General features: G+C 37.8%; 1 protein-coding gene across 5 annotated transcripts in view; it reads left to right on the forward strand.

The window, feature by feature from the left end:
- The window catches only part of col4a5 (collagen, type IV, alpha 5), a 94,371-nt gene that overhangs the window by 57,786 nt on the left and 23,809 nt on the right, over positions 1-12,776 (forward strand). For 3 of the 5 annotated variants that reach the window (XM_004916865.4, XM_004916867.4, XM_004916868.4), the window contains exons 29-36: positions 181-331; positions 926-1,039; positions 4,308-4,316; positions 7,322-7,489; positions 8,216-8,305; positions 9,147-9,296; positions 9,873-9,971; positions 10,921-11,010. In XM_004916865.4, coding sequence (XP_004916922.2) covers positions 181-331; positions 926-1,039; positions 4,308-4,316; positions 7,322-7,489; positions 8,216-8,305; positions 9,147-9,296; positions 9,873-9,971; positions 10,921-11,010 — 871 coding nt within the window. The remainder of the gene's footprint in view (positions 1-180; positions 332-925; positions 1,040-4,307; positions 4,317-7,321; positions 7,490-8,215; positions 8,306-9,146; positions 9,297-9,872; positions 9,972-10,920; positions 11,011-12,776) is intronic. The other 2 variants (XM_002931817.5, XM_004916869.4) reach the window with 1 other exon arrangement.

Genomic DNA, 12,776 nt, shown 5'->3' on the forward strand with positions numbered 1-12,776 from the left:
CGGGCGACTAATCTCCCCGTGTGCCAGAGCCCTAAAAGGCCAAAGTTTATTGTATACCTATTACTAATATGTAAATAATTTGGCATTACTAGTTCCTGAAATGAAAGCTGACTTTTTTTAAAAAATATTATCCAGCTCCATCTCATATAAAGGTGTAAAATGTGTTCTTTTTTGTTTTAGGGTGACCCTGGGTTTGGTTTACCTGGGCTACCAGGCTCCCCAGGCCCTGCTGGATTGAAAGGATCCCAAGGACCAAAAGGAGAATCAGGCTTCCCAGGTTCTCCAGGCCTTCCTGGACGAGCAGGATTTGATGGGCCTGTGGGACCAAAAGGTATGGCATGCTTGTGCTCCAAAATCCAAGATGTGCTGCATAAATGCAGCATGTATCAGTATCATTTCAAGGAAACAGAATAGATAGGTTGAACATAAATACAGCGCCTTGTAGTAACCATGTATTGGAAATGGGCTTGCTAAAGAGAATGATTCTAGTTCTCACAAGGCCCCGTGTGTGGTGCCATATTGATTTTACTGTTCTCAGTAAATTTTTTGCTGTTGTCTCCCAGGAATCAACATCTACAGATGATAATATATATGGTTTATAGGAACACACCCATTAAATTCATTTTATTATCCTATATTTATATAGCACAAACCTTTTCACTGTACAGAGTTTATGCACAACTGACATCAATCCCTGCCCAGAGGAGCATACAGTCTAAGATTCTAATTATATATACATAGTCAGTTTTATCAGAAGTTTATTAACCTTCCTGTTAAATTAATCTTTACAATCTAATATCTGTACAACCTGAATAGAACAACAAATCCACTGAGCTATCGCTCCCTAATGGTAACAAAAAATGTATTCAATGTGTATCAAAATTATATAATATAATTTGATATCACAATAATATTTTTTTTAAAGGTGACTCTGGACAAAATGGCTTACCAGGAACCCCTGGACCACCTGGGGTACCTGGTGCTGGTGGTCAAGGCCCTCCAGGACAACCAGGGCTTCCAGGGCCAGCAGGCCCTCCAGGTAATCCTACATGTTAATATTTTTAGTGAATAGTCGAGCAAATTGAGTTACACAGCATAATATATTACAAAGTTTAGCAGTAATCTGAAGGTAGATTGTTTCTTTATCCTAATCATAAAGAGTATGTATTCTGAAAATGTGTGATATAGTGTTAATAACCACTTACCATGGCATTAAAAACAAATATTCTTTGTAGGCCTTAGGAACTGTACAGATGTGGGGACTAGTTCAGTGTCATGTCAGCCTTCCCAAAATGACCCTACACTACAAGACAATGGACTTGACTTATCAGTAAACAGTAAAAAGTGATCTTTGATCTGATCACTTGAGATTTAACTATTTATTTTCAGCACAAAATGAACCATCTGACTGGTTGATCCCATCATTCAGTTGGTATCAGCCATCAATGATTCAGATGGGTGTTAGTGCTCAGCATTGTAGCAGAGCTCCATTAAACACTAATACCCCATTGAGTACTAAACGTAGACTGCTAAGAATTCTTAAACCTATGATAAGTCTGCCCCATGGTTTTATTTGAATGAATGCTACCTATTCCTCAAGCCATTTTATATCTAAATAATAGGAACTCCTTAGACGGGCAATCTAATATACTTATCACCAGCTAATAAAGACTGGTAGATCTACTTCTTCTACTTTTTGGAAACCACCAAATTATAGCATTATTAATAAATTATATACAATATATACATTACAGAGACTAAAGAAATCAAATAGCTACATTCCTTTATGCTTTATTAGACTTTTTGCAATGCTTTGGAATACACCACCACCTCCAATTATTCTCACGTTACCAAGATTGTGGCCCCCTAGTCCATTTTGGTGTAATGTGTCTTTGGCTCCCAAAGCATAGCTGTAAGGAGACTTTTGGTCAGGTTGCACTGTATTTCACAATTCACTGTTTAAGGATTTACAAATTGTGAGTTCTTAAGGTCTCATCACAGCATCCATACTAATGATCACAGAGAATGCAGTTGAAATAGTTTCACCGATTTCTGGTTAAAACCACTTAAGTATGTTTTTTTTTTGGAGCACATCCATACTGGTTACTGCCTTGTTTGTATAGTGCATGCTTGATGAATTCTAGCAGAGTTCTGCCAGTGTTTGGCAGTCTGTCCATCACAAATCACTTTCTCCCCAAAGATCACTGAACGTGTAGGAGTGACTGGATTACCCCTTGCACATCCCTGAGCATGGCCTGCCTTTCTCTCTACTATCCTCTGCTGCACACTGACATCTCTATTAAGCTTTATGAAAGAATGTTAGTAACGCACGTTAGTAATTTAGTTTAATATACGCCTAAGTGATCAATGATTTCACTAACATTTGTTATGCAATTTGTCTGGCCTTAAAGAGCATTACCATCTGGAAATCCATATGGTGAATTTCACAGAGCCTCTCAAAACATCCTCCAGGAAAATTGTTTTGCTCTTATGTTTATGGGATGGTTGCTCGATAATTGTACCTGGCAGATTTAAATATAATGTGCCTGGAGATGTGGGCATATATCTACAAAGCTTTGTGTTGCTCTGTAGACATATTTCACTTGCAACCTGATGATCGCTCGCTGAATGTGCATATGTTCAGTATTACCCACATGGGGCAGCAAATCTAAAAAATAAAAATAAACTTGAACAGCAACAAATACATGTTTCTAGATGGTCAGGCCACTTTAACTCTGGTACAGTGCATGTGATCCACCTGCTTACTAACTGAAACACTTAATAATGTCTTGAATATCCCTGACACTTCAACATTCTTTTACAGTGATAATTCAGCCAATGATGCAGTTTAATAATGAAAGCTCAAAATATCGCCTTATTACAGGAAAATTCAAAATTAACAGATTCCATTACTTATGAAGCCTGTAATATGTCAGGAGACTGACTAAAAACCATATTATTGATGCGCTAGTATCATTAGCAAATATGTGTGTAGTGGAGGTTCTCAAGATGGGGGATTTTCCCCCCTTTGAGAGAAGAGGGTTGGGAGGCCCAACTTGAAGGCTACTTAGGGAGAGAATTGCTTGCAATGCTGATTTGCAGTAGTGGATATCCTACAAACTGTAGCTGTTTGGACAAAGCTATTATATGATATCTTTATGAGGCCCAAATGATAATTAGTACTTAAAGGGATGTTTTGAGTCCTAAAAAGTTGTTTACTATAAATATATGAAAAGGCCATTATCATGGATGAGACAGCTTACTGTTACTGTTACTCATCAATTTTTTACTGCAAAATGCAGTGCATGGGTTTCTGTTGAACCCTACACATCTCAATGGCCTATAACTGTGTCAGCTTACTTGCAGTAGTAGAAAACATAATGAAAATACAGTTTAACCAAATACTGTAAAATTTCCGATTTTAAGAGCAACACACCAGTCTTTAAAAATGCTACTTGGCACTCGTTAATATTCTTAAAGGCTGCTGAGCCTCCATCCAACTCACCCTTACTTACTTCTCTTAGGAAATGGGGCTAACACCTAATAGTCTAGAGGGCAGATGCAAATAATACCATGCCCCATAAGCCAAGCTTTATTCCATTACATGGAAGTGGGCATCATATTAGTTTTAGAAAATTCAATTAGTGCCAGCCTTATAAAGGCATATGGACACATTCCAAATTAGTGAATGTTACAAGATGCATTTTTCTCTGGTTAATTTGTGCATTGGGTTTAGTGAGCATTTAATAGGTGCACTGTTTCAATATTAAATAACCTTTATAAATAATAAGTACCATTATTCATCAATTACCCATCAGCTAGGTACTGGGATGAAGACACACATAATTAAATAAAATGATAGCCCTAATCTTCTGAACCCTCAATGTAGAACTTCATTTATTGGTCACATGGTGATCATGTGACCTGCTCAAATATCAGAATAAAACAAAATGCAAATATATGAAAAGTGAATTAATTTGGTGACAGAAGCTAAAATGTATATGGAATCAGTTATATTTGAGTTAACAACTTTATTTTAACTCTTCTATCCAAATTCACATCAAGTGCAGTCAGGAGTTTTTGGGCCCATTATGCCCTATGTATTGCCCTGATCTGATTTTGTTCTTAATATTGTGCTAATGTGTTTGATATTGTTTCTTTTCTTTAATTAACTTTAACATATATTTCCTAACCTGTGTGTGCTTATGTTTTTTTTTTTAATTCTAACCTAACATATTCCTTATTCTGCAACTTATTTCTGCTTGGTGCCTCCTGATGATCCTAAACCTGATGATTTGTCACCCAAGGTCCCACAGGTACTGTGGTTGCTTCTCCCATCTGATTGTTTTTGGGGTTTTTTTTGTATGTGTTGAGATAGCTATTTCAGCATTGCAGTATACTGCTTGACTGCTTCATCATTTATATTGTTTTAGTACTCTTCAAAGGATTGGCACAAAACAAATCCCAGAAATCCTACTGTATGTGAAGGTTGTCTATGATGCCAGTCTGGGTACACAGACATCTATGAAGAATAGAAACTTGATATATATTTATTTTTATCTAGTACACTTCCCCACTTTCTGTTTATCTATCAGCTGTATGTGATATATGTAACTGCTTCATCAGTAGGTATAGTAAACCATAGTTACAAAATTAGGAGAAAAAGAAACCCATCTCAAGTTCTCTTCAGTTTACTTTTCTTTGATAAATGAACCTTCTCAGTAAAACTTAGTTATTACTTATCCTAGTAAGTAAGAAACCTTTATATTCATTTCTAGCACACTTTTCCCAGTAAAGCTAAATGTATGCCTGTGGGAGGAGGGGGTCTCTACCAATATCCTACAGTAGCAAATAGCTTTGAGTGTGCTTGAATTTTTAATTTCATAACAGGGGGCATGCCAGCTAGATAATCTACAATCTGTAGTTTTGTAGTAATATGCAGAGGTGGTTTTATTACTATAATTTATATAAATGACATAGAAAAGTACATCCCGTCATTGTTCTCCAGGATTAGTAAACTCTATCACCCCAGAAAGAAGGTTATTTGTTTAGTAGTTATAGAAATCCATCTCTGTTTCAGGGGAGAAATAATTCAGTAATGTTTTATGTAATCACTTTCAGTTGCCAGCAGAGGAATGAATTTGATGGAAAGCGCTTTACAGTGCATGTTGTGCCCATTTAATCAACATATTACAGAACATTATGTTGCTTGCAAGTGTGGCCCTCGCTGTTTAATGCGTTGAATTTAGCAGACAATAAAACTGACACCGGCCTGGAATTATTTCACTTAAGGATACATTTTGTATTTGAAAATGGTATCTCACTGTTCCTAGTTATTATAGAAATACACATGGTATTATAGGTTTTATAACACCGTCGCATTCTGCTGTACCCTTTAGTGTTTCAACCAGTCATCCTCAGAAAATAAATCAGAGCAATAAACTGCCAAAAAAATCCTATTAATGCACATGAGTCCTGGAGACTTGGCATACCTTTAAGGAGACTGAAACTACCTAACCTAATGTTTGCTTCTGTTGAAGTTAAAACATTTTACCTTTCCTATTTTACCCTGTTGGCAAAAAATGAGAGGTGCTTGAGTGGCTTTAGTCCATACAGTATTTGGAGGGAGATTCTTGTGCTTGGGTAAGCTAACTGAAGACACATTCAGGGTTTATTCATAATATTCTAGGTTCAGATTTGTTTACAATGGCCCAGAACATGTCAAAATAAATATAGGGACAATTTCATGTATTGTACTCCAAACTATTTGATAAGATAAATACAGTACCTACTTATTTTATAATACATCATAGAACACATGAGGGATATATGTTGTGCCTAGTCCATGTGTAATGCTTTCAGAACACATGTAGGATATATACAGTGTCAGATTCATGTATAATGACCTCTGGATGCATAGCAGGAAAAATGAAGTGCCAATATCATCAATAATGGCCTCCAGGACACATTGTAGGATAAATGCATTGCCACGTTTATGAATAATACCATCCAAAAAACTTTGCAGGGTAATACAGTTTCAGCTCTATGTATAATGCCTCAATCGCATCTGTTGCATGAAATTCATTGGCATTAGTTACTGATCCCAATAGCCACTGTTCCTTTTCAGATAAATGCATTATGTAAATATATTTATAGATTGTAACAGCACCAGAACTAAACAGTATAGAAATAAATAAGGTGGTTCATCTTTTAGTTAACTTTTAATATGTAAAGAATGGCCAGTTCTTGGCAACTTCTCAACTGATCTTCATTTTTAATTTTTTATTATTTTTGTATTATTTTCTTTCCCTCTTATTTTCAGCTTTCAAATGATGGTCACTAACTCCAGCAGCCAAAAAAACATAGATCTTTATGGCTACAATCGCATTGTTTTTGTTACTCTTTATTACTTATCTTTCTGTTCAGACCCACTTCTTGGGTAATTTGGACCCTAGCAACCATATAGCTGCTAAAATTCCAGACTTGAGAGTTGCTGAATATAAAGTAGGGATACACCAATTCCAGAATTTGGTTCATGATTCGGCCAAGATATAGCCTTTTTCGTCAGGTTTCGGGCGAATCCACGCTCCTGGACTAATCAAATCTGAATCCTAAAAATCACATGCATTTTTGTCACGTAAACACAGAAGTTGAAAATTTAACCGTTACAAAAACCTAATTAGCATATGCTAGTTTGGATTCGGTTCGGTATTCGGCCAAATCCTTTCCAAAGGATTCAAGGGTTCGCCCGAATCCGAAAAAGTGGATTTGGTGCATCCCTAATATAAAGCTAAATTTAAAAAAAACACGAATGATAAAAATGAAGACTAATTGCAAAGTGTTTTAGAATACTCTACAATATACTGAAAGTTAATTTAAAGGTGAACAACTCCTTTTAAGATCCTACTGTAGGCAGCCCTATGAACGTGTGAGTGATAATATGCTGCAAGAAACAATATTTTACATTATTGAGCAATTACTTATTTACTGGTTGCCTTCCTGTAAGCAGTTTACTAGCAAATAAGCCAGGATTGTTGTCCATCTTTCCCACATAATGTCTTTCTCCCACAATAGAAAGGTAGTCTTGGAAGTTTGCATTTCATCATTTCATTTAAGGATGAAAATATTCAACATTATTCCTACATTTCATCATTCATTTATATCTGTCTGCCAGGTTTATAAAGTATTGCTTTCTTCATAAATGATAAGGATTTCTTGTGTCCATGGCAGAAATTCAGCTTTTTCCTTATGATTTCACTTTGTTTCCTGTTTGTAAACTTCTGCTTGTCAATATGGTCCTAAACAATCTACTGCATTGCAGGGAACACTGGAATACAGGGAGAGAAAGGAGATCCTGGTGCTCCAGGGTTTGACATGCCAGGCCCACCAGGAGATCGTGGTAGCCCTGGATTTCCAGGAGAAAGAGGGTTTACAGGTCCACCAGGGCCACCTGGAGCCCAAGGTCGCGATGGATTACCAGGCTTCTCAGGTTAGAATGAAAAGATTAAAGAATAAACGGAGTATCACAGCAACCCAGTTAGACACCCAATCAGATGTTTACAAGTGATAAAAACTCAGTGGATTTTTAAAAGGGAAAGATTATTTCATAATTTATACCATTTTAAAACTTGACTTTTTTCTCAAGGTTTATGAAACCAGTGAAGTCTACATTTCCCCATATTGCTGTTTAATAAATTTGCCACCTTTGTGTTTAATGCCTATAGCTGTAGAATGCTTTACAGCAGTACCAGTATTGAATCTGTTACTGAGTCAATAGCCTTCTTAAGCTAAACCCATAACGAAGATTCAGATAAATGTGCTACAGTGAACTAAGTGAAAGTTACTCCTTGTACTCAGGGAATAGGAACTATGTACAGTATAAAGCAACCATTTCTTTTGTTAGGAACTTTTTATTACATTCACGTCCATTAGAGGTGGAGATTTAAGTACAGACCTTTAGGTTTCTGTTATCCAAATAGTTTAGCCTTCCTGGTGCTCATATATATATGTAGTTGTCATGATCCAGGTAAATTAACCTACAAAAAGCACAATATCAAATATATTAAGTTGATATGAATATATTTATTTGATATTATTCATCAAATTATTTTGATAATATTTTGTTTTGTTTTGGTTTCCTCTTGATCTCTTCTTTTGGGAGTTTCTTTTAACCGTGTACTCTCAAGGCATTAAAGATCTCCTTGATTTACTTTAGGTGCTAAAGGTGAAATGGGTGTAATGGGACCACCAGGATCTGTCGGACCAGCTGGTAATCCTGGAAACCCTGGTTTACCTGGGTCTAAAGGTAATGATGATTGCAACTATCTAGTCAGAAACATTATGTGGTTTGTCAGTGGTAGACTGCAGGACCTTAACTTGATCAGATATTTTCGAGGAGTCTTTCTTATACATTAAGTCATTGCTGTCCAACTTATTACATGTCATGGACCGATAATGACTCACACAGAATATTTGAGGTCCAGATGTTATTAAAATGATGATGTCATACTATCAAGTCTAACAGACTGGGGGCCATAAAAATCTTTTGGCATTTGGCCCACAGGCCTCCAGCTGGGCAGCCCTGCTTTATGTAAAGGTTCTCTTTTTAATGGTGCTATGCAACCTTATCTTGTAAAGATAGAGAAGTATCCCTAAGATATGTGTTTGGGGCAGTTGCACCCAGACCATTTTCTATATTTGGTGTGAAAACTGACCAGGTTTTATGTGTAATATAGTAATAAACAGCCTCTGTTCTTACCACCAGCAATGGACTTGGGGCTCCGGCACTCAGGGCATTCCATATGTTGGGCAATATTTCTTCATTGCATTGAACTGAATGACCTGTTGTCTCACCTCTGGCATCGGACTCAGGGCTGTGGCACCCAGGTCAGGGTATGCTTGAAGTGAGATCATTAAGCATACTTAAAGAGAATCACCTAATCATATATCCATTAAGAAAATGTTTGTATTATTTTCCTTCCAGTTCTGCCTTTTTTTCAGCTGCCAACTTAATGGGGGGCCCTGACCTATGCAACCAAAAATATTTGCTCCTTGAAGCTGTATTTCTGAAAATATCTACAAGTATGAAATGGAGGAATGTGAGATACCAGGATATCTGTAATCTTAAACTGATTTCTGTGTTCTAGGAAATGATGGGAATCCCGGACAACCTGGCCTGTCTGGTTTACCAGGGGCTGAAGGTGAAAAGGGAGAGAGAGGATTACCAGGACCCCCTGGAAGAGTTGATTCTGCAAACCTACAGTTTAAAGGAGTTAAAGGAGAACCTGGCTTGCCAGGTAAGAATCTCACTGAACAAAACCTATTGTAAATGGAATTACCTACAGAGTATCTGTATACACATAAATGTGTATTAAAAAAGGTATCAAAGATCAAAGTATAGTAGTTGTACCAAAGTAAATTATAATAGGGAGATTTTGTTGTCCAGTACCTTTACCATTAGGGATTCCAGTGCCGTCCCACAATTGCTGTTTATATATTTTGCCTTTATTATAGCCTTGCATAATTGACTGTATGAAATGTCTTATTAGGGAGTGATCAGCAGAAGAAGATGGCATTAGTCTATGAATGGTAGGGAAATAGGGTAAGGTGGAAAAGTTAAGGTACACCGTTCTATATGTGGGTAAAACTCACTTCATAACCTGCCTTTTGGCACATTTTAGAAATGGTATCGGAGCAAGAAATTTTTTTTATAGCCCTGCAACTTATTTTTCAAAGGTTTGCTAAAGCCATAAACCGACGGTTCTTTAAAGGTATTATTTTTTTAGTCCAACATTGACAATCTGGGATTATAATTCATGAGATTGCTGTGATGATTTTGGATTGATTTTATTTTTTACCCTTGTGTTTGTAAGGTTCATCAGGACTAAGTGGGGCAAAAGGTGCTGCTGGACTTCCTGGTAACTCAGGATCCCCAGGGCAGATTGGAATTCCAGGATCTCCAGGTCTTCCAGGTAAACATCACTGAACTGTAATGGTCAGACGAGAAAGCAACAACATAGGACTCATCTACAAAGTGTGGCAAGGCACAAATTGCCATGGGTTTTACCAACAGTTCCCTTGCCACCCAGAATTTCAGTTGTTCCCTCTATCATGTGTGCACTTGATATTAGAGGTGCACAGATTTGCACCTCTCAGAGAACAGAAAATATTAGGATGTAAATTGTACCCACCTTGTAAAGGGTGGCATATGTGCAGGGCATAGGGGTGTTTCTGCAAACCTACCTGCACTGTCTACCCTAGGCAAAACAGTGAGCTCCTGTGGGCTAGGGGGCAATATATTTAGCACAATATGGCTTCCTAAGGTAGAAATTTAAACACACAACCACATTACAAGCATGTGATGCCTTGCATCCGATACTCTAATCCAGTGATCGCCAACCAGTGGCTCGTAAGCAACATGTTACTCACCAACCCCTTGGATGTTGCTCTCAGTGTCCCCAAACCAAGTAGTTATTTTTGAATTCCTAACTTGGTGACAAGTTTTGGTTGAATAAAAACAAGATTTTCTATCAAATAAAGCCTTCTGTAAACTGATAGTGTACATAGAGGCTGCCTAATAGCCAATCTTAGCCCTTATTTGGCACCTACATGAACTTTTTATGCATGTGTTGCTCTCCAAGTCTCTTTACATTTGACTGTGGCTCATGAGTAAGAAAGGTTGGAGACCCCTGCTCTAAGATAAGCGGAGCAAATGCAAGGGAGCAGCAGTGGTAGAGTAGTGCTACATAACTAGCATTTTAATGGATGCAAGTTTGTGTCATTCATTCTATTGCCTACCATAATTAAATGAGCCCTGGTTTTCTTACGTGTGTCTCACAATGAGGTAGCACCTTCAGTGCTCGCATGGAGCTTTTTTTTTGAGGTCTGTAAAATAAAAACAAAAATGTTTTCTTTCTTTAGGGCTCAAGGGAGATTCTGGCCTTCCTGGTCAGCCGGGTACTTCAGGTCCTCCTGGATTAAAAGGGAGCATGGGAGAGATGGGACTTCCTGGTTAGTACTGTATGCAAAGTTTCTTTTATTAACTAAACATCCTTTATATGAGGAACAGCAAACATTTCTTTCTTGTATCCTAGAACTTAAAAAAGTCATAATAATTTTATGTTGCATTAAACCATTGTAAATATACAGTGCTTTGCTAAAGTATTCACCCCTTGGCATTTTTCATGTTTTGTTACATTCCAAGCTGTAATGTAACAATGTAAATGTTTCTTAATCTTATTTTATGTGATGGATCTGCACAAAATAGTCTAAGTTGGTGAAGTGAAATGAGAAAAAAAAATATATAAAAAAGAATTAATAAATATAAAAAAACTGAAAATTGGCATGTGCATATGTATTCACCCTCTTTGCCACAAAGCCCCTAAAAAGTCTTGGTGCAACCAATTACCTTTAAAAGTCACATAATTGAAGTCCACCTGTGTGCAATCTAAGTGTCACATGATCTGTCAGTATAAACACACCCTTTCTGAAAGGCCCCAGAGGCTTCAACACCATTAAGCAAGAGGCATCACACCATGAAGACCAAGGAGTTCTCCAAAGAAGTCAGGGACAAAATTGTTGAGTAGTACAAGTCAGGGTTGGGTTATAAAAAAATATCCAAAACTTCGAGGATCCCCCAGAGCACCATCAAATCCATCATCTTCAAATGGAAAGAACATGGTACCACAACAAACCTGCCAAGAGAGGGGCGCCCACCAAAACTCACAGACCGGGCAAGGAGGGCATTAATCAGAGGGGCAGCACTGAGACCAAAGGTAACCCTGAAGGAGTTGCAGAGTTCCACAGCAGAGACTGGAGTATCTGTCCATAGGACCACAATAGAGCTGGGCTTTATGGAAGAGTGGCCAGAAAAAAACCATTACGTAACGTTAAAAATAAGAAGGCACCTTTGGAGTTTGCCAAAAGGCATGTGAGTGACTTCCCATATGTATGGAGGAAGGTGCTCTGGTCAGATGAGACTAAAATTTTACTTTTTGGCCACCAAGGGAGATGCTATATCTGGCGCAAACCCAACACATCCCATCACCCCAAGAACACCATGGCCACAGTGAAACATGGTGGTGGCAATATCTTGCTGTGGGGATGTTTTTCAGCAGCAGGGACTGGGAAACTGGTCCAAGTTGAGGGAAAGATGGATGGTGCTAAATATTCTTGAGCAAAACCTGTGTCAGTCTGCCTGTGATTTGAGACTGGGACAGAGGTTCACCTTCCAGCAGGACCCGAAGCATGCTGCTAAAGCAACACTCAAGTGGTATAAGGGGAAACATTTAATGTGTTGGAATGGCCTAGTCAAAGTCCAGACCTCAATCCAATTGAGAATCTGTGGTCAGACATGAAGATTGTTGTTCACAAGTGAAAACCATCCAACGTAAAGGAGCTGGAGCAGTTTTGCTTTGAGGAATGGGCAAAAATCCCAGTGGCAAGATGTGGCGAGCTCATAGAGACTTATCCAAAGCAACTTGCAGCTGATATTGCCGCAAAAGGTGGCTCTAAGAAGTACTGACTTTAGGGGGGGTGAACAGTTATGCACGCTTACGTTTTCTGTTATCTTGTCCTATTTGTTGTTTTCTTCACAATAAATAAAAAATACATCTTCAAAGTTGTAGGCATGTTCTGTAAATGAAATGGTGCAAACTCTCAAAACAATCCATTCTAATTCCAGTTTGTGAGGTAACAAAACATGAAAAATGACAAGGGGGTGAATACTTTAGCAAACCACTGTATACCCAAATAAAGGATGTGCATTGTCATTATTC

Source organism: Xenopus tropicalis, chromosome 8 (assembly GCF_000004195.4).
Source record: "Xenopus tropicalis strain Nigerian chromosome 8, UCB_Xtro_10.0, whole genome shotgun sequence".
In the NCBI taxonomy this organism is placed as follows: domain Eukaryota; kingdom Metazoa; phylum Chordata; class Amphibia; order Anura; family Pipidae; genus Xenopus; species Xenopus tropicalis.